Genomic DNA, 20,571 nt, shown 5'->3' with positions numbered 1-20,571 from the left:
ACAGGAGGGATCTGTGGGGATTTCACTGCTCAGGATTTCCTGGGATCCTGTGGAGGTTTGGGGTTTTACCCAGGGATCTGTGGGGATTTTGGGCCTCAGGATTTTCTGGGATTGCTGTGGAGGTTTGGGGTTTTACCCAAGGATCTGTGGTCATTTTGGGGTTCAGGATTTCCAGCATGGCTGTGGAGTTCTGGGGTTTTACCCAGGGATCCGTGAGGATTTTGGGGCTCAGGATTTCCAGGGATTGCTGTGGAGGTTTTGGGGTTTGTACACAGGGATCTGTGGGGATTTCACTGCTCAGGATTTCCAGCATGGCTGTGGAATTTTGAGGTTTTACCCAGGGATCCGTGAGGATTTTGGGGCTCAGGATTTCCAGGGATTGCTGTGGAGGTTTTTGGGGTTTGTACCCAGGGATCTGTGGGGATTTCACTGCTCAGGATTTCCAGCATGGCTGTGGAATTTTGAGGTTTTACCCAGGGATCTGTGGGCATTTTGCTGCTCAGGATTTTCTGGGATTGCTGTGGAGGTTTGGGGTTTATACTCAGTGATCTGTGGGGATTTTGGGCCTCAGGATTTCCAGGGATGGCTGTGGAAGTTCGATGTTTTTACCCAGTGCTGATTGGGGTCCTGGGACCCCTCACTTGTCATTGTCACCTCCAGGCCTTTGAGCCCTGAAGGAGCTCCAGGGAATTTTCCTGAGGGGAAAGTTGTGTAATGAAGTGGTGGCAGCGAGCTTTGGAGCAGCTTTGGGTGCCAAGAGCTCAGCTGGTTTAAAATCTGTGACAGAAAAAAAACCCAAGGGACAGAAATGCAGCTGGAATTCCCTGCCAGGCCCTCAGGGCAGAAAACCACCAGGAGCTGAGGGGAAAACGGGGACAAGGAACCTCTCAGAGCTTCTGGGGGACACTGGCCCTGCATTTCTCCTTTCCAGGGAATTCCTGACTATTCCCAGTGTTCCCAGTTTGCCCTTCTAGGAACTGTCCAAGCTGCTGGGCAGCTGCAGGAGGGACAGGCTGGGGCAGAGTCAGGCTGTTGAAAGCAGGAGAAAATTACAGCCTTGCCTGGATTTCTTCACCTCAGTCCTCGGGATTTCCGTGGATAAAGCAGAGCAGAGGTCGCACTTCCCTGCAGGAGCAGCCTGGGGGTCACAGCCTGGCTGGAACCTTGTTCTGTTCCAGCTGAACCCCCCCAAGATTGGGGTTCAGAGCTTGAGTCTTGTCCTATTCCAGCTGAACCCCCCGAAATTGGGGTTCAGTGCTTGAGCTTGGCTGGAACCTTGTCCTATTCCAGCTGAACTCCCTCAAAACTGGGGTTCAGAGCTTGAGCCTGGCTTGTGCCTTCTCTATTCCAGCTGAACTCCCCCAAAACTGAGGTTCAGGGCTTGAGCCTGGCTTGAGCCTTGTCCTGTTCCAGCTGAACTCCCTCAAAATGGGGGTTCAGAGCTTGAGCCTTGTCATGTTCCAGCTGAACTCCCCCAAAATGGGGGTTCAGAGCTTGAGCCTTGTCATGTTCCAGCTGAACTCCACCAAAATTTGGATTCAGAGCTTGAGCCTTGTCCTGTTCCAGCTGAACTCCAACAAAATTGGGTTCAGAGCTTGAGCCTTGTCCTGTTCCAGCTGAACTCCCCCAAAATTTGGGTTCAGAGCTTGAGCTTGGCTTGTGCTTTGTCCTATTTCAGCTGAACCCCAAAATTGAGATTCAGAGCTTGAGCCTTGTCCTGTTCCCACTGAACCCCCCCAAAATTGAGATTCAGGGCTTGAGCCTGGCTTGTGCCTTCTCTATTCCAGCTGAACTCCCCAGAATTGGGTTCAGAGCTCATTTATCCTGTTGGATGGAATGTGGGCTCCATCCAGCAGGGTAAATAAAAAATGAGGGTAAATAAGGGACATCCAGGGGCTGAATGAGCCCTCAGTGATGTTGGGATTCTGGTGCTCTGATCTCTGGGGTGGGTAACTGGGGGTACCAGCTGTGGTTCCTCCGGGTCTGGATTGAAGGTACTTGGGACTCCAGTTCATGTTTGGACTCGGATGTTTATTGTTTCTTATCAGTAAAACAGCCTCACAACCATGAGTTCAGCAGCTTTTCATTAGAAGGCACAAAATGCCCAACAATCTCTGGTTACAAGGTCTTTAAGACTAAACTGTCCAATTAAGAGCTGACATCTGAATTATTTCCCCCTTTTAACCCAATAACTGATCCCAAAGAGCTGCAATGGGGAATTTCTGCCCAGTTACAAAATGCCCCCAAACCCATGGAGAAGGAGGAAGAAGCAGCATGAATGTCACAGACATATTTTATGAAAAATCTTTTTGCTCAGATCTTTTCTCTTGAGAAGCTGAGAGGGCTCATAAATGAAATATAAACAATAATTATCTGCTGCTGTGGGATGCAACAGGTTCATCTGTGATTGGTCTCATGGGGTTGTTTTTAATTAATGGCCAATCACAGTCAGCTGGCTCGGACTCTCTGGTCATTACAAGATTCTTCTCTTCTCTTCTCTTCTCTTCTCTTCTCTTCTCTTCTCTTCCTCTTCTCTTCTCTTCTCTTCTCTTCTCTTCTCTCTTCTCTTCTCTTCTCTTCTCTTCTCTTCTCTTCTCTTCTCTTCTCTTCTCTTCTCTTCTCTTCTCTCTTTCCCTTTCCCCTTTCTTTCCCCCTTTCCTTTCCCTTTCCTTTCCTTTCCTTTCCTTTCCTTTCCTTTCCTTTCCTTTCCTTTCCTTTCCTTTCCTTTCCTTTCCTTTCCTTTCCTTTCCTTTCCTTTCCTTTCCTTTCCTTTCCTTTCCTTTCCTTTCCTTTCCTTTCCTTTCCTTTCCTTTCCTTTCCTTTCCTTTCCTTTCCTTTCCTTTCCTTTCCTTTCCTTTCCTTTCCTTTCCTTTCCTTTCCTTTCCTTTCCTTTCCTTTCCTTTCCTTTCCCTCTCCTTTCCCTCTCCTCTCCTTCCCTCCCCTCCCCTCTCCCCTTTTTTCCTTTCCTCTTCTATTCTTTTAGTATAGTTTCAATATATAATTTTCTTTTAATATAATATATATAATAAAATAATAAATCAGCCTTCTGAAGCATGAAGTCAACATTCTCATCTCTTCCCTCGTCCTGGGACCCCTGTGGACACCAAGGACAAACCCAGGACAGCACCCCGTGCTCCCCATCTTGCTTCCACCCACAACACACTAAAAACCCCAAAACCTCAATTTCTCACCCAGTGACACACCCACACCACTCTCTGTAATTTATTTCACAATTTTGTGCATCCTGGTCTTTGTTCAATTCCAGGAAACTTTCTCCATGGATGAGGGGCAAAGTCAGAGCTCCCCTGGGAGCTCAGGGCATCCCTGGGGGTCAGGGCACCCCACTCCTGCTTGGAATGCCTAACCTGGAAGTTTGGAATGGAAATGAAACCTGAAAGAGATCTTGGGTGGGGAGAAGGGATCAGAGGGGTTTGGTGGTTGGAAAAATGGGAAATGGTGACAAAAATAATGGGTTTAAAAATGGGAAATAGTGACCAAAATAATGGGTTTAAAAGATGGCTCCTGCTTGGCAGTGCTGACATCTGACGGGGTCAGCGGTTGGAAAAATGGGGCATGGTGACAAAAAGAATGGGTTTAAAAATGGGAAATGGTGACAAAAAGAATGGGTTTAAAAGATGGCTCCTGCTTGGCAACGCCGATATTTGAAGGGGTTGGTGGTTGGAAAAATGGGAAATGGTGACAAAAAGAATGGGTTTAAAAATGGGAAATGGTGACAAAAAGAATGGGTTTAAAAATGGGAAATGGGTGACAAAAAGAATGGGTTTAAAAATGGGAAATAGTGACAAAAAGAATGGGTTTAAAAGATGGCTCCTGCTTGGCAACGCCGACATCTGACGGGGTTGGTGGTTGGAAAAATGGGGCATGGTGACAAAAAGAATGGGTTTAAAAATGGGAAATGGCGACAAAAAGAATGGGTTTAAAAATGGGAATGGTGACAAAAATAATGGGTTTAAAAGATGGCTCCTGCTTGGCAACGCCGACGTCTGACGGGGTTGGTGGTTGGAAAAATGGGAAATGGTGACAAAAAGAATGGGTTTAAAAGACATTGGCTTCTGCTTGGCAATGCTGATATCTGACGGGGTCGGTGATTGGAAAAATGGAAAATGGTGACCAAAATAATGGTTTAAAAATGGGAAATAGTGACAAAAATAATGGGTTTAAAAGATGGCTCCTGCTTGGCAACGCCGATATCTGACGGGGTCGGTGGTTGGAAGAATGGTAAATAGTGACAAAAGAATGGGTTTAAAAATGGGAAATGGTGACAAAAAGAATGGGTTTAAAAATGGGAAATAGTGACAAAAATAATGGGTTTAAAAGATGGCTCCTGCCTGGCAACGCCGACATCTGACTGGGTCGGCGGGTTTGGATAGATGGGAAATGGTGACAAAAGCGTTTTAAATGAACATTGCTGTGTTTGCCGAGGTAACCGGGGCCGTCCCTGCTGTGCTCTGTTGCAGACCCGCATGCAGAGCCTGCAGCCCGACCCCAGGGCGCGGTACCGGGGCGTGTACGAGGCGCTGCGCAGGATGGTGAGGACCGAGGGGCTGTGGCGGCCCCTGCGCGGGCATCGACGTCACCATGCTGGGGGCTGGCCCTGCCCACGCCCTCTACTTCGCCTGCTACGAGAGCACCAAGAAGTCTCTGAGTGACGTTCTGCAGCCAGGAGGGAACAGCCACTTGGCCCAATGGTACTGCTGGGGTTTGCCCTAAAAAAATTCTGTTTGTGGTTATCAATATTCCTTGCTTATCAAACCTGTTCCTTGCTTTTCACTCAGCCTGGTGCCCCTTCCCATCTAAATTCTTATTTAATCTCAAAATTTTCCAGCATAAATAATGGATTTAGAGGAGGGAACAGCCACTTGGCCAATGGTACTGCTGGGGTTTGCCCTAAAAAAATTCTGTTTGTGGTTATCAATATTCCTTGCTTATCACTCAGCCTGGTGCCCCTTCCCGTCTAAATTCCTGTTAAATCTCAAATTTTCAAGTGCAAATAATCGATTTAGAGGAGGAAACAGCCACTTGGCCAATGGTATTGCTGGGGTTTGCCCTAAAAATATTCTATTTGTGGATATCAACCTGTTCCTTGCTTATCAACTTATTCCTTGCTTTTCACTCAGCCTGGTGCCCCTTCCCGTCTAAATTCCTATTAAATCTCAAATTTTCCAGCACAAATAATCGATTTAGAGGAGGAAACAGCCACTTGGCCAATGGTATTGCTGGGGTTTGCCCTAAAAAAATCCCTATTTGTGGTTATCAATATTCCTTGCTTATCAACCTGTTCCTTGCTTTTCACTCAGCCTGGTGCCGCTTCCATCTAAATTCTTATTTAATCTCAAAATTTTCCTGCACAAATAATCGTTACAGCCACTTGGCCAATGGTATTGCTGGGGTTTGCCCTAAAAAATCCCTGTTTGTGGATATCAACCTGTTCCTTGCTTATCAACTTATTCCTTGCTTTTCACTCAGCCTGGTGCCCCTTCCCATCAAAATTCTTATTTAATCTCAAAATTTTCCAGCATAAATAATTGTTTTAGAGGAGGAAACAGCCCCTTGGCCAATGGTATTTTTGGGGTTTGCCCTAAAAAAATTCTGTTTGTGGTTATCAATATTCCTTGCTTATCACTCAGCCTGGTGCCCCTTCCCGTCTAAATTCCTATTAAATCTCAAATTTTCCAGCACAAATAATCGATTTAGAGGAGGGAACAGCCACTTGGCCAATGGTATTGCTGGGGTTTGCCCTAAAAAATCCCTATTTGTGGTTATCAATATTCCTTGCTTATCAACTTATTCCTTGCTTTTCACTCAGCCTGGTGCCCCTTCCCATCTAAATTCCTGTTAAATCTCAAATTTTCAAGTGCAAATAATCGATTTAGAGGAGGAAACAGCCCCTTGGCCAATGGTATTGCTGGGGTTTTGCCCTAAAAAAATTCTGTTTGTGGATATCAACCTGTTCCTTGCTTATCAACTTATTCCTTGCTTTTCACTCAGCCTGGTGCCCCTTCCCATCTAAATTCTTATTTAATCTCAAAATTTTCCTGCACAAATAATCGTTACAGCCCCTTGGCCAATGGTATTGCTGGGGTTTGCCCTAAAAAAATCCTGTTTGTGGTTATCAATATTCCTTGCTTATCACTCAGCCTGGTGCCCCTTCCCATCGAAATTCTTATTTAATCTCAAATTTTCAAGTGCAAATAATCGATTTAGAGGAGGAAACAGCCCCTTGGCCAATGGTACTGCTGGGGTTTGCCCTAAAACATCCCTGTTTGTGGTTATCAATATTCCTTGCTTATCAACCTATTCCTTGCTTTTCACTCAGCCTGGTGCCCCTTCCCATCTAAATTCTTATTTATTCTCAAAATTTTCCTGCACAAATAATTGTTTTAGAGGAGGAAACAGCCACTTGGCCAATGGTATTGCTGGGGTTTGCCCGAAAAAGTCCCTATTTGTGGTTATCAATATTCCTTGCTTATCACTCAGCCTGGTGCCCCTTCCCATCTAAATTCCTGTTAAATCTCAAATTTTCAAGTGCAAATAATCGATTTAGAGGAGGGAACAGCCCCTTGGCCAATGGTATTGCTGGGGTTTGCCCTAAAAAAACTCTATTTGTGGATATCAACCTGTTCCTTGCTTATCAACCTATTACTGCTTATCAACCTATTCCTTGCTTGCTTTTCCCTCAGCCTAGTGCACCTCCAAATCTAAATTCTTATTTAAACATTTTCAAGCACAAATAATCGATTTAGAAGAGGAAACAGCCACTTGGCCAATGGTTATTTCTGGGGTTTGCCTTAAAAAAAACCCTGTTTGTGGATATCGACCTATTCCTTGCTTATCAACCTATTCCTTGCTTGCTTCTCACTCAGCCTCGTGCCCCTCCCAGTCTAAATTCTTATTTAATCTCAAATTTTTCCAGCACAAATCATGAGCATACCATTGGCCACTTGACCAATGGTATTTTTGGGGTTTGCCCTAAAAAAAACCCCATTTGTGGTTGTCAATATTCCTTGCTTGCTTTTCACTCAGCCTAGTGTACCTGCCAGTCTAAATTCTTATTTAATCTCAAATTTTCAAGCACAAATCATCAATTCTTGTTCAATCTCAAAATTTTCCAGCACAAATCATCAAAATGCCATTGGCCACTTGGTCAATGGTATTTTGGGGTTTGCCCTAAAAAAAACCCCAAAACCCATTTGTGTTTTTCAACCTATTCCTTGCTTGCTTCTCCCTCAGCCTAGTGCCCCTACAAATAATCAATTCTTAGTTAATGTCAAAATTTCCAGCACAAATAATCAATTCTTAGTTAATGTCAAATTTTCCAGCACAAATCATTGATTTAGAGGGGGAAAGAGCCACTTGGCCAATGTTTTTTTGGGGTTTGCCCTAAAAAAACCCTATTTGTGGTTATCAACCTATTCCTTGCTTTTCAGTCACCCTAGTGCCCCTCCCAGTCTAAATTCTTATTTAATCTCAAATTTTTCAGCACAAATCATCAGTTTAGTGGTGGAAACGGCCACTTGGCCAATGTTGTTTTTGAGGTTTGCCCTAAAAAACCCCATTTGTGGTCATCAATATTCCTTGCTTGCTTTTCACTCAGCCTAGTGCACCTCCTGATCTAAATTCTTATTTATTCTCAAATTTTTTCAGCACAAATAATTCATTCTTATTTAATCTCAAATTTTCCAGCACAAGTAATCAAAATACCATTGGCCCCTTGGTCAATGGTATTTTTGGGGTTTGCCCTAAAAAAAACCCCATTTGTGGTTATCAATCTATTCCTTGCTTCTCACTCAGCCTAGTGCACCTCCAAATCTAAATTCTTATTGAATCTCAAATTTTTTTTCAGCACAAATCACCAATTCTTATTTAATCCCAAATTTTTCCAGCACAAATCATCAATTTAATGGGCAAAAGCTGTTTGGGTGCAGCTGTGCTGTTCCTGTATTGCCATGGAATCTTAAAGTTGGGAAAGATCTTGGATCAGGTCCCACCTTTGAAGGTATCACCCAAGGGTTGCTCTTGTGTTGAAGGCATCACCTCAACCTCTGGAGGTTGGAATTCCCTGGGAGCACTGAGTGCCCTCCATCCTCTGTGTGCTTTTGTTTTTAGCAGGAATGTTTCACTTTTAAAGCCAGCAGAGAGCCTGGAATTGAGGAGTCAGGGCTTTACCAGAGGTTTTGTAAAATCTCTGGAGATCCCCCTGGTTTAATCTGCCATGGGGTGGCTGAGCTCAGGGAAGGGATAAAATCCCTTCTCCTCAAACACATTCCTGTGTTTGCCTTTCAAGTAGCTACAGGCCTGAGGTGCCAGCAGGAAAATCAGAGCTGTGGATTCACGAAATGACCAAAATGATTTGGGCCAGAGGGAATTGGAGCTGGAGCCAGCATCAAAGGGAAGGAGTGGCTGCAGAGCCTCATCAGAGCGGGGCAGGGATGGGTCAGGGCTGGCTGGGCTTGGCACAGCCCGGGCACTGGAACCAGGCTGAGTAAAGGGATGAAAATCCCTCATTAGGGCCGTGCTGAGGGCAGGGTGAGCATTGCTCACGGCTGGCGCCGGCGCCGCGGGTGTCTGGGGGGGATGGAACCTGGGGATTGTTGTGGGAAGAGCAGAGGTGGGGCTGGGAGTGGATCTGGGGTTCCTGCCCTGGGAATCTGTGCTGGGGCCCTGGGGGGTGGGACCTGGGGGCTCCTTCAGCATGGGATCCACCAGGGATGGAGCTCCCCAATGGATGGATTCCCGTGGATGGGATCTCCATGGATGGGATCCACCATGGATGGATTCCCCGTCGATAGGAACCGCCCCCCCCATGGATGGAATTCCCCCATGGATGGGTTCCCATAGATGGGATCTCCATGGATGGGATCCACCATGGATGGGATCCACCATGGATGGATCCCCCGTCGATAGGAACCGCCCCCCCATGGATGGAATTCCCCCATGGATGGGTTCCCATAGATGGGATCTCCATGGATGGGATCCACCATGGATGGGATCCACCATGGATGGATTCCCCGTCGATAGGAACCGCCCCCCCATGGATGGAATTCCCCCATGGATGGGTTCCCATAGATGGGATCTCCATGGATGGGATCCACCATGGATGGGATCCACCATGGATGGATCCCCCGTCGATAGGAACCGCCCCCCCATGGATGGGTTCCCATAGATGGGATCTCCATGGATGGGATCCACCATGGATGGGATCCACCATGGATGGATCCCCCGTCGATAGGAACCGCCCCCCCCATGGATGGAATTCCCCCATGGATGGGTTCCCATAGATGGGATCTCCATGGATGGGATCTCCATGGATGGGATCCACCATGGATGGATCCCCCGTCGATAGGAACCGCCCCCCCCATGGATGGAATTCCCCCATGGATGGGTTCCAATAGATGGGATCTCCATGGATGGGATCCACCATGGATGGGATCCACCATGGATGGATCCCCCGTCGATAGGAACCGCCCCCCCCATGGATGAAATTCCCCCATGGATGGGTTCCCATAGATGGGATCTCCATGGATGGGATCCACCATGGATGGGATCCACCATGGATGGATCCCCCGTCGATAGGAACTGCCCCCCCATGGATGGAATTCCCCCATGGATGGGTTCCCATAGATGGGATCTCCATGGATGGGATCCACCATGGATGGGATCCACCATGGATGGATCCCCCGTCGATAGGAACCGCCCCCCCATGGATGGAATTCCCCCATGGATGGGTTCCCATAGATGGGATCTCCATGGATGGGATCCACCATGGATGGATCCCCCGTCGATAGGAACCGCCCCCCCCATGGATGGAATTCCCCCATGGATGGATTCCCATAGATGGGATCTCCATGGATGAAGGCCCGCCAAATGGATTCCCCATGGATGGGATCCTCCATGGATCGGATCCACCAGGGATTGTTGCAGTCGAGGCGGTCACGACATAAAGCAGAGACCACAAGCAGTCTCAGTTGGTAACACTTGGCAACAGTTTATTAATGAAAATGGCTGATCTTTTATACACTTTCCAGTTGTTTACCCTTCTTCTACCTTAGCTATTGGCCACAATAATTCAATACCATGCCATTGGTGAAAAGTTACTCTGACTCCACCTAACTTTCTAAAAATGCTTCATCCAGCTGCAGAATGCTCTTATCTTCCTTCTCTCGATCTCCTTGGTTACGGCCTTGGAGAAAGCTCCTTATCAGCTTCTTCTTCTTACTTCTCGCTCCTTTAGCTAACAGGCCCACTGCTAGCCCCTTCCACAGATGAAGCTCCCCTGGATGGGATTCCCATGGATGGATCCCCCTGCATGGATTCCCCATGGATAGGAGCCCTGCATGGATGGATCCCCCATGGATGGGATTCCACCATGGATGGAGCCCCCCATGGATGGTATTCCCCCCATGGATGGTATTCCCCCCCTGGGTGGGATCTCCATGGATGGATTCTCCCATGGATGAGATCCCCATGGATAGGAACCTCTCCGTGGATGGGATCCACCATGGATGGAGTACCCCCCTGGATGGATTCCCCATAGATAGGAATCCCCCATGGATGGGATCCACCTTGGAGGGCGTCCCCATGGATGAAGCCCCCCTGGATGGATTGTCCCATGGATGGGATCCCTATGGATGGAGCTCCCCCATGGCTGGATTCCCCCCTAGATGGATCCCCCTTGGATGGGATCTCCATGGGTGGATTCCCATATTTGGGATCCCCCTGGATGGGATCCCCTGGATGGATTCCTGCATAGATTCCCATGGATGGGATCCCCGTGGATGGGATCCTCTGGGTGGATTCCCCTGGATGGGATCCCCTGGATGGACCCCCCTGGGTGGCAGGGATCCCTTTTGAGGCAGGATTTGTTTTCTCAGGGCTGCTCTTCCTTGCAGGCATCGCTGGGAGTGCGGCCACGCTGCTCCACGACGCCGTGATGAACCCAGCTGAAGGTAACCCTGGCAGTGCTGCTCCCTCAGGACACCCAGCCCTCAGTGCCCTGAATCCAGGCACAAATCCCTCCTGGCCCTTCTCCCTCTGTCCCTTGGCATGAGCAGGAGGAAATCCAGGGCTGCTGGGAGATCTCCAAAGTCACCAAACCCACCAACCCAGGCCCCCAGTGCCCTGAATCCAGGCTCAAATCCCTCCTGGATCTTCTCCCTCTGTCCTTGGCAAGAGCAGGAGGAAATCCAGGGCTGCCCAAGCTGGGAGAGCTCCAAAACCCCCAGTTCCTCTGTCCTGGGAGTGCTGCTCCCTCAGACACCCAGCCCTCAGTGCCCTGAATCCAGGCTCAAATCCCTCCTGGATCTTCTCCCTCTGTCCTTGGCAAGAGCAGGAAGGAATCCAGGGCTGCCCAAGCTGGGAGAGCTCCAACCCCACCAATTCCACCCTGGCTGCTCCCTCAGACACCCAGCCCTCAGTGCCCTGAATCCAGGCCCAAATTCCCCCTGGATCTTCTCCCTCTGCCCCTTGGCACAAGCAGGAGGAAATCCAGGGCTGCCCAAGCTGGGAGAGCTCCAAAACCCCCAGTTCCTCTGTCCTGGGAGTGCTGCTCCCTCAGACACCCAGCCCTCAGTGCCCTGAATCCAGGCTCAAATCCCTCCTGGATCTTCTCCCTCTGTCCTTGGCAAGAGCAGGAAGGAATCCAGGGCTGCCCAAGCTGGGAGAGCTCCAACCCCACCAATTCCACCCTGGCTGCTCCCTCAGACACCCAGCCCTCAGTGCCCTGAATCCAGGCCCAAATTCCCCCTGGATCTTCTCCCTCTGCCCCTTGGCACAAGCAGGAGGAAATCCAGGGCTGCCCAAGCTGGGAGAGCTCCAAACCCCCCAGTTCCTCTGGCCTGGGAGTACTGCTCCCTCAGACACCCAGCCCTCAGTGCCCTGAATCCAGGCACAAATCCCTCCTGGCCCTTCTCCCTCTGCCCCTTGGCACGAGCAGGAGGAAATCCAGGGCTGCTGGGAGACCTCCAAACTCACAAACCCACCAACCCAGGCCCCCAGTGCCCTGAATCCAGGCACAAATCCCTCCTGGATCTTCTCCCTCTGTCCTTGGCAAGAGCAGGAAGGAATGCAGGGCTGCCCCAGCTGGGAGAGCTCCAACCCCACCAATTCCACCCTGGCAGTGCTGCTCCCTCAGACATCCAGCCCTCAGTGCCCTGAATCCAGGCCCAAATTCCCACTGGATCTTCTCCCTCTGCCCCTTGGCACGAGCAGGAGGAAATCCAGGGCTGCTGGGAGATCTCCAAACTCACAAACCCACCAACCCAGGCCCCCAGTGCCCTGAATCCAGGCTCAAATCCCTCCTGGATCTTCTCCCTCTGTCCTTGGCAAGAGCAGGAGGAAATCCAGGGCTGCCCAAGCTGGGAGAGCTCCAAAACCCCCAGTTCCTCTGTCCTGGGAGTGCTGCTCCCTCAGACACCCAGCCCTCAGTGCCCTGAATCCAGGCTCAAATCCCTCCTGGATCTTCTCCCTCTGCCCCTTGGCACGAGCAGGAGGAAATCCAGGGCTGCTGGGAGATCTCCAAACTCACAAACCCACCAAGCCAGGGACCTCATTCCTCTGCCCTGGGGAGGAGAGGAGAGCAGCCAGGAGGGATTTATTATCCCTGGATCCGTGAGGTGCATGGGGACTTTGAGGGGAGGTGTCCCCTTTATTGGTGCCACCTTTACTGTCACCACTCTGCTGCTCCTTGGGGCAGGGGCTCTGGTGTTCCTGAAGCTTTGGACCAACCAGGCTGAGCTCAGGGGGTTGGGTGAGCACACAGGTTCCTGGGGAGTGGAGTGGCAGGAGAAGGCTTCAGGAAAATGAGGATTGGCAGGAAAATGCAGCTGAAATGACAATGCTGCCACCTGCCAGCCCCTCAGTGTCACTGGCTGTGCTCCTGAGTGGGCCCAGAGTTGGGAATCTCTGAAGGAGAATTCTCCAGTGTATCAAATCCTGTTAATCACACCCTGATTAAATCATTACATTAATTAGCCTCATTAGTCAGTGGGAGGCACTGCAGCCAGTGGGGCTGGAGGGGTGGGTGACACTCTGGGGATGTCAGGTGGGACCTCACTGTTCTGCCCTTGTCACTGCTGGGTGTCTGTGCAGCCTGGCTGAGGGGTGAGTAATTAACCCTGAGGGGTTCATTAGAACTGCTGGGTCATTAATTAACCCTGAGGAGTTCATTAGAACTAAAGGGTCATTAATTAAACCTGAGGAGAGGGGTTCATTAGAACTAAAGGGTCATTAATTTACCTTGAGGAGAAGGGTCCATTAGAAGTAAAGGGTCATTAATTAAACCTGAGGGGAGGGGTTCATTAGAACTAAAGGGTCATTAATTAAACCTGAGGTTAGAGGATCATTAGGAAGTGAGCTCTGCGCTGTCCCCTCACTGTGCTGAGCCCTGGGGGCACTGGGCAGCTCGGGGCGGGGGGGATCAGTTTGTGCAGGGAAGGGGAGCTCAGGGCTGTGCCAGGCAGGCCTGACCCCCACAGCTGGGCAGTGTCCCTGTCACCACGTCTGTCCCCAGCTCTGGGGGCACTGGGCAGCTTGGGGGATCAGTTTGGGTGGGGAAGGGGAGCTCAGGGCTGTGCCAGGCAGGCCTGGCCCCAGCTGAGCAGTGTCCCTGTCCTGAGCTCTGGGGGCACTGGGCAGCTCAGGGGTTTGGTTTCAGTGGGGAAAGGGAGATTGGGGATGGGTCTGGGGTCACTCTGGGGGCTGTGCCTGGCAGGCCTGGCCTCAGCTGAGCAGTGTCCCTGTCCTGAGCTCTGGGGACACTGGGCAGCTCGGGAGGATCGGTTTGGGTGCGGAAGGGGAGCTCGAGGAGGTCAGGTTGATCAGGAAGATCAGTTTGGGTGGGGAAAGGGAGCTCAGGGCTGTGCCATGCAGCCAGCCCCCCAGCTGAGCAGTGTCCTGTCCTCACATCTGTCCCGAGCTCTGGGGGGCACTGGGCAGCTTGGGGGCATCAATTTGGGTGGGGAATGGGAGCTTGGAGCTGTGCCAGGCAGGCCTGGCCGCAGCTGAGCAGTGTCCCTGTCCTGAGCTCTGGGGGCACTGGGCAGCTCGGGGGTTTGGTTTGGTTTGGGTGGGGAAGGGTCACTCTGGGGGCTGTGCCAGGCAGGGCACTCTGTCCCTGTCCCAGTTGTGGGGGCATTGGGCAGCTCAGGGCTGTCAGTTTGGGTGGGGAAGGGGAGCTCAGGGCTGTGCCAGCCCCCATCTGAGCAGTGTCCCTGTCCCCCCGTGTCCCCCGGCAGTGGTGAAGCAGCGGCTGCAGATGTTCAACTCGCCGTACACGTCGGTGCTGGGCTGCGTGCGGACGGTGCACAGGACCGAGGGCTTGGGCGCCTTCTACCGCAGCTACACCACGCAGCTGACCATGAACGTGCCCTTCCAGGCCATCCACTTCATCACCTACGAGCTGATGCAGGAGCACCTGAACCCGCACCGCCAGTACCACCCCCAGTCCCACATCGTGGCCGGCGCCGTGGCCGGGGCCGTGGCCGCCGCCGCCACCACGCCGCTGGACGTGTGCAAGACGCTGCTGAACACGCAGGAGAACACGGCCCTGAGCTCCCTCAAGATCAGGGGGCACCTGTCGGGCATGGCCAACGCCTTCAGCACCGTGTACCAGCTTGGGGGGCTGCCCGGCTTCTTCAAGGGCGTCCAGGCCAGGGTCATTTACCAGATGCCCTCCACGGCCATCGCCTGGTCCGTGTACGAGTTCTTCAAGTACTTCCTGACCAAGCGCGCGCTGGAGAAAAAAACATAAAAATCCTCCTGGGAAAGGGAGTGCGAGCTTCTGTGGGCTCCTCACGGGCAGCCCTGCTGGAATTGTGCTGGATTCACATCAACACATCTCCCTGTGGTGCTCGGTCACTGAGTGCCCCTGGGGTTCTGGGGATTCCTGGTCATTGAGTGTGTCCCCTGTCACTGGGTGTCCCCAGGGATTCCTGGTCACTGATTGTCCCTGGGGATCCCTGGTCATTGAGTGCCCCAGGGGTTCTGGGGATTCCTGGTCATTGAGTGTGTCCCCTGTCACTGGGTGTCCCCAGGGATTCCTGGTCACCGAGTGTGTGTCCCCGTGACACTGGGTGTCCCCAGGGATTCCTGGTCACTGAGTGTGTCCCCCTGACACTGGGTGTCCCTGGAGTTCCTGGTCACTGAGTGTGTCCCTGTCACTGAATGTCCCAGGGATTCCTGGTCATTGAGTGTGTGTCCCCCTGTCACTGGATGTCCCCAGGGATTCCTGGTCATTGAGTGTGTGTCCCCCTGTCACTGGGTGTCCCCAGGGATTCCTGGTCACTGATTGTCCCTGGGGATCCCTGGTCATTGAGTGCCCCTGGGGTTCTGGGGATTCCTGGTCATTGAGTGTGTCCCCCTGTCACTGGGTGTCCCCAGGGATTCCTGGTCACTGAGTGCCCCCAGGAGTTCTGGGAATTCCTGGTCACCAAGTGTGTCCCTGTCACTGAGTGTCCCCAGGATCCCTGGTCACCAAGTGTGTCCCTGTCACTGAGTGTCCCCAGGATCCCTGGTCACCAAGTGTGTCCCTGTCACTGAGTGTCCCCAGGTTTCCTGGTCACTGGGTGTCCCTGGGGGTTCCCATGGTGTTTCCCAGGGATTCCCATGGTGCTCCCCCAGAATTCCCAGTCACTGAGTGTCCGACACTCTGTCACCAAGTGTCCCCAGGGATTCCTGGTCACTGAGTGTGTCCCTGTCACTGAGTGTCCCCAGGATCCCTGGTCATTGAGTGTGTACCCTCCTGACACTGGGTGTCCCCAGGGATTCCTGGTCACTGAGTGTGTCCCTGTCACTGAATGTCCCAGGGATTCCTGGTCACTCAGTGCCTCCCTGTCACTGGGTGTCCCTGGGGATTCCCATGGTGTTTCCCAGGAATTCCTGTGGCGCTCCCCCAGGATTCCTGGTCACTCAATGTCCCCAGGGATTCCTGGTCACTGAGTGTCCCTGGGGGTTCCCATGGTGCTCCCCCAGGATTCCCAGTCACTGAGTGTCCCCCTGTCACCAAGTGTCCCCAGGGATTCCTGTGGGTACTTGGCCACTGTCCCTGGGGATTCCCAATCACTGAGTGTCCCCAGGGGTTCCTCGGGTGCTCCTCAGGGATTCCTGGTCACTCAGTGTCCCTCTGTCACCAGGTGTCCCCAGGGATTCCTGGTCACTCAGTGTCCTCCAGGATTCCCAATCACTGAGTATCCCTGGGGACTCCTGGTCACTCAATGTCCTCCTGTCACTGAGTGACCCCAGGGATTCTCAGTCACTCAGTGTCCCCAGGGGTTTGTTCCTGTGGTGCTCAGGGACTCCTGGTCACTCTGTCACCAAGTGTCCCCAGGGATTCCTGGTCACTGGATGTCCCTGTGGATTCCCGGTCACTCAATGTCCCCCTGTCACTGAGTGACCCCAGGGATTCTCGGTCACTCAGTGTCCCCAGGGGTTCGTGTGGTGCTCAGGGACTCCTGATCACTCAATGTCCCCCTGTCACCAAGTGTCCCTAGGGATTCCTGGTCACTGGATGTCCCTGTGGATTCCCAGTCACTCAGTGTCCCCAGGGACTCCTGGTCACTCAATGTCCCCCTGTGACTGCGTGGCCCCTGGGACTCTCACTCACTCAGTGTCCCCAGGGGTTCCTGTGGTGCTCAGGGACTCCTGGTCACTCAGTGTCCCCCTGTGACTGCGTGGCCCCTGGGACTCTCGGTCACTCAGTGTCCCCAGGGGTTCCTGTGGTGCTCCTCAGAGGCTCCTGGTCACTCAGTGTCCCCCTGTCACCAAGTGTCTGTGTGGATTCCTGGTCACTGGGTGTCCCTGTGGGTCCCCGGTCACTCAGTGTCCCCAGGGACTCCTGGTCACTCAATGTCCTCCTGTGACTGCGTGGCCCCTGGGACTCTCAGTCACTCAGTGTCCCCAGGGGTTCCTGTGGCGCTCAGGGACTCCTGGTCACTCAGTGTCCCCCTGTCACCAAGTGTCCCCAGGGATTCCTGGTCACTGGATGTCCCTGTGGATTCCTGGTCACTCAATGTCCCCCTGTGACTGCGTGGCCCCAGGGACTCTCGGTCACTCAGTGTCCCCAGGGGTTCCTGTGGTGCTCCTCAGAGGCTCCTGGTCACTCAGTGTCCCCCTGTCACCAAGTGTCTGTGTGGATTCCTGGTCACTGGGTGTCCCCAGGGATTCGATTCCTGGTCACTCAGTGTCCCCCTGTCACCAAGTGTCCCTGTGGATTCCCAGTCACTCAGTGTCCCCTGTGATTCCTGGTCACTGGGTGTCCCCAGGGATTGCCATGGTGCTCCTCAGGGATTCCTGGTCACTCATTGTCCCTCTGTCACCGAGTGTCCCTGTGGATTCCCGGTCACTCAGTGTCCCCTGTGATTCCTGCTCACTGAGTGCCCCTTTCCCTCCCTTAACAACAACAACAAAAAAAGAGTTTATACAGACTTTGATATTAATATATATCTATTTAATAACTTTATTTTGAAGCAGTGAAATCCCAAGCTTCTCTTTTGCTGGAAATAAGATGGAAGACGGAGTTTACTCCTTGCTCAAGGTTTAGGTTACCCAACCTAAGCTGGTTTTTATTTTTATTTTATTTTTTTATTTTTACAGCAGAGAAACAAAAATGTCCTGGCACAGAAGTTAATTTTATATAAATATAAAATAGCTGGATAATGTTTATCCTTTATTTTTCTATGTAGGCAGTTGGGTGGTTTTAAAATGCTTTTACAGCTGGGTGCAAAGCTGCTTTAAAAGGGCTCAGCTCTTCCCTCCTGTAAGGAAACCCCAAAAATCACTGATTTTATGGCCAAAAATTTTATTTTATTTGCTTTAATTCCCCAGGTGGTGGCCTGGCCTCTCCTCTGGGTGTCAAGGTACTTGGAAACCGCTTGAGGGGACAAGGAATGGGGACATCACTTTGGGAACACCTGGGGCACCCCAAAATGCCTTTGTGGGGAGAGGGGGAAATCTCAATTCCGTTTTTTACAGCTCTTGAAATGCAGATTTTTAACCAGTGTTGTTATTTTACAATGGAAACTCGCTGAAGGTACATTTTTATGGGGGGGACAGCTGGTCAGCTTCATCCTCGCTGAGTTTATTCCCAATTTTTCCTCTCTGAGCCCTGATCCCGTTCCAGGAGCTCTCCTGGGATCCCAGGGGTGCCTGGAGCTGCTCCCACACCCTGGAGCTGCTGTTTACAGAGCCCCTGGCAGCTCCAAACCAGCCCCAAATCCTGGGAAAATCCCAAAGGGCAGCTCAGAGGCACCTCCCGGCCCTGCCTGCTGCTCATCCCTGGCCTGGACGGGGAAAAACCCGACCTGGAGGGGGAAAATCCAACCTGGAATGGGAAAATCCCATCTGGAATGGGAAAAATCCCATCTGGAATGGGAAAAATCCAACCTGGAATGGGAAAAATCCAACCTGGAATGGGAAAAATCCAATCTGGAATGGGAAAAATCCAACCTGGAATGGGAAAATCCCATCTGGAATGGGAAAATCCAATCTGGAATGGGAAAACCCAACCTGGAATGGGAAAATCCAACCTGGAATGGGAAAAATCCAATCTGGAATGGGAAAACCTGACCTGGAATGGGAAAACCCAACCTGGAATGGGAAAATCCAATCTGGAATGGGAAAATCCAATCTGGAATGGGAAAATCCCATCTGGAATGGGAAAAATCCCATCTGGAATGGGAAAACCCAACCTGGAATGGGAAAATCCAATTGGGAATGGGAAAATCCAATCTGGAATGGGAAAATCCCATCTGGAATGGGAAAATCCAACCTGGAATGGGAAAATCCCATCTGGAATGGGAAAATCCAACCTGGAATGGGAAAATCCAATCTGGAATGGGAAAAATCCCATCTGGAATGGGAAAATCCAACCTGGAATGGGAAAAATCCAACCTGGAATGGGAAAATCCCATCTGGAATGGGAAAAATCCCATCTGGAATGGGAAAAATCCAACCTGGAATGGGAAAAATCCCATCTGGAATGGGAAAATCCCATCTGGAATGGGAAAATCCAACCTGGAATGGGAAAATCCAATCTGGAATGGGAAAATCCCATCTGGAATGGGAAAATCCCATCTGGAATGGGAAAACCAAACCTGGAATGGGAAAAATCCAATCTGGAATGGGAAAACCTGACCTGGAATAGGAAAATCCAACCTGGAATGGGAAAATCCAATCTGGAATGGGAAAATCCAATCTGGAATGGGAAAATCTGACCTGGAATGGAAAAATCCAATCTGGAATGGGAAAAATCCAATCTGGAATGGGAAAACCTGACCTGGAATGGGAAAATCCAATCTGGAATGGGAAAACCCGACCTGGAATGGGAAAATCCAACCTGGAATGGGAAAATCCAATCTGGAATGGGAAAATCCCATCTGGAATGGGGAAAACCCAACCTGGAATGGGAAAATCCCATCTGGAATGGGAAAACCAAACCTGGAATGGGAAAATCCAATCTGGAATGGGAAAAATCCCATCTGGAATGGGAAAATCCAACCTGGAATGGGAAAAATCCAACCTGGAATGGGAAAATCCCATCTGGAATGGGAAAAATCCCATCTGGAATGGGAAAATCCAACCTGGAATGGGAAAAATCCCATCTGGAATGGGAAAATCCCATCTGGAATGGGAAAATCCAACCTGGAATGGGAAAATCCAATCTGGAATGGGAAAATCCCATCTGGAATGGGAAAATCCCATCTGGAATGGGAAAACCAAACCTGGAATGGGAAAAATCCAATCTGGAATGGGAAAACCTGACCTGGAATAGGAAAATCCAACCTGGAATGGGAAAATCCAATCTGGAATGGGAAAATCTGACCTGGAATGGAAAAATCCAATCTGGAATGGGAAAAATCCAATCTGGAATGGGAAAACCTGACCTGGAATGGGAAAATCCAATCTGGAATGGGAAAACCCGACCTGGAATGGGAAAATCCAACCTGGAATGGGAAAATCCAATCTGGAATGGGAAAATCCCATCTGGAATGGGGAAAACCCAACCTGGAATGGGAAAATCCCATCTGGAATGGGAAAATCCAACCTGGAATGGGAAAAATCCAATCTGGAATGGGAAAACCTGACCTGGAATGGGAAAACCCAACCTGGAATGGGAAAATCCAATCTGGAATGGGAAAATCCCATCTGGAATGGGAAAATCCCATCTGGAATGGGAAAAATCCCATCTGGAATGGGAAAACCCAACCTGGAATGGGAAAATCCAATTGGGAATGGGAAAATCCAATCTGGAATGGGAAAATCCCATCTGGAATGGGAAAATCCAACCTGGAATGGGAAAATCCCATCTGGAATGGGAAAATCCAACCTGGAATGGGAAAATCCAATCTGGAATGGGAAAAATCCCATCTGGAATGGGAAAATCCAACCTGGAATGGGAAAAATCCAACCTGGAATGGGAAAATCCCATCTGGAATGGGAAAAATCCCATCTGGAATGGGAAAAATCCAACCTGGAATGGGAAAAATCCCATCTGGAATGGGAAAATCCCATCTGGAATGGGAAAATCCAACCTGGAATGGGAAAATCCAATCTGGAATG

General features: G+C 50.8%; 1 protein-coding gene across 1 annotated transcript in view; it reads left to right on the top strand.

Moving 5' to 3' along the window:
* Positions 1 to 17,670, top strand: part of SLC25A37 (solute carrier family 25 member 37) — a 29,546-nt gene extending 11,876 nt beyond the window's left edge. Inside the window, 4 exon segments of the mRNA XM_059490773.1 lie at positions 4,479 to 4,583; positions 4,585 to 4,720; positions 10,911 to 10,967; positions 14,253 to 17,670. Of these exon segments, the coding sequence (XP_059346756.1) occupies positions 4,479 to 4,583; positions 4,585 to 4,720; positions 10,911 to 10,967; positions 14,253 to 14,767 (813 nt within the window). The 3' untranslated portion in view covers positions 14,768 to 17,670.
* Positions 17,671 to 20,571: the final 2,901 nt, after the last annotated feature.

Source organism: Ammospiza nelsoni, chromosome 30, assembly GCF_027579445.1.
Source record: "Ammospiza nelsoni isolate bAmmNel1 chromosome 30, bAmmNel1.pri, whole genome shotgun sequence".
Classification (NCBI taxonomy): domain Eukaryota; kingdom Metazoa; phylum Chordata; class Aves; order Passeriformes; family Passerellidae; genus Ammospiza; species Ammospiza nelsoni.
The sequence above is the reverse complement of the archived record's forward strand: the minus strand, read 5'-3'. Positions and strand labels throughout refer to the sequence as shown.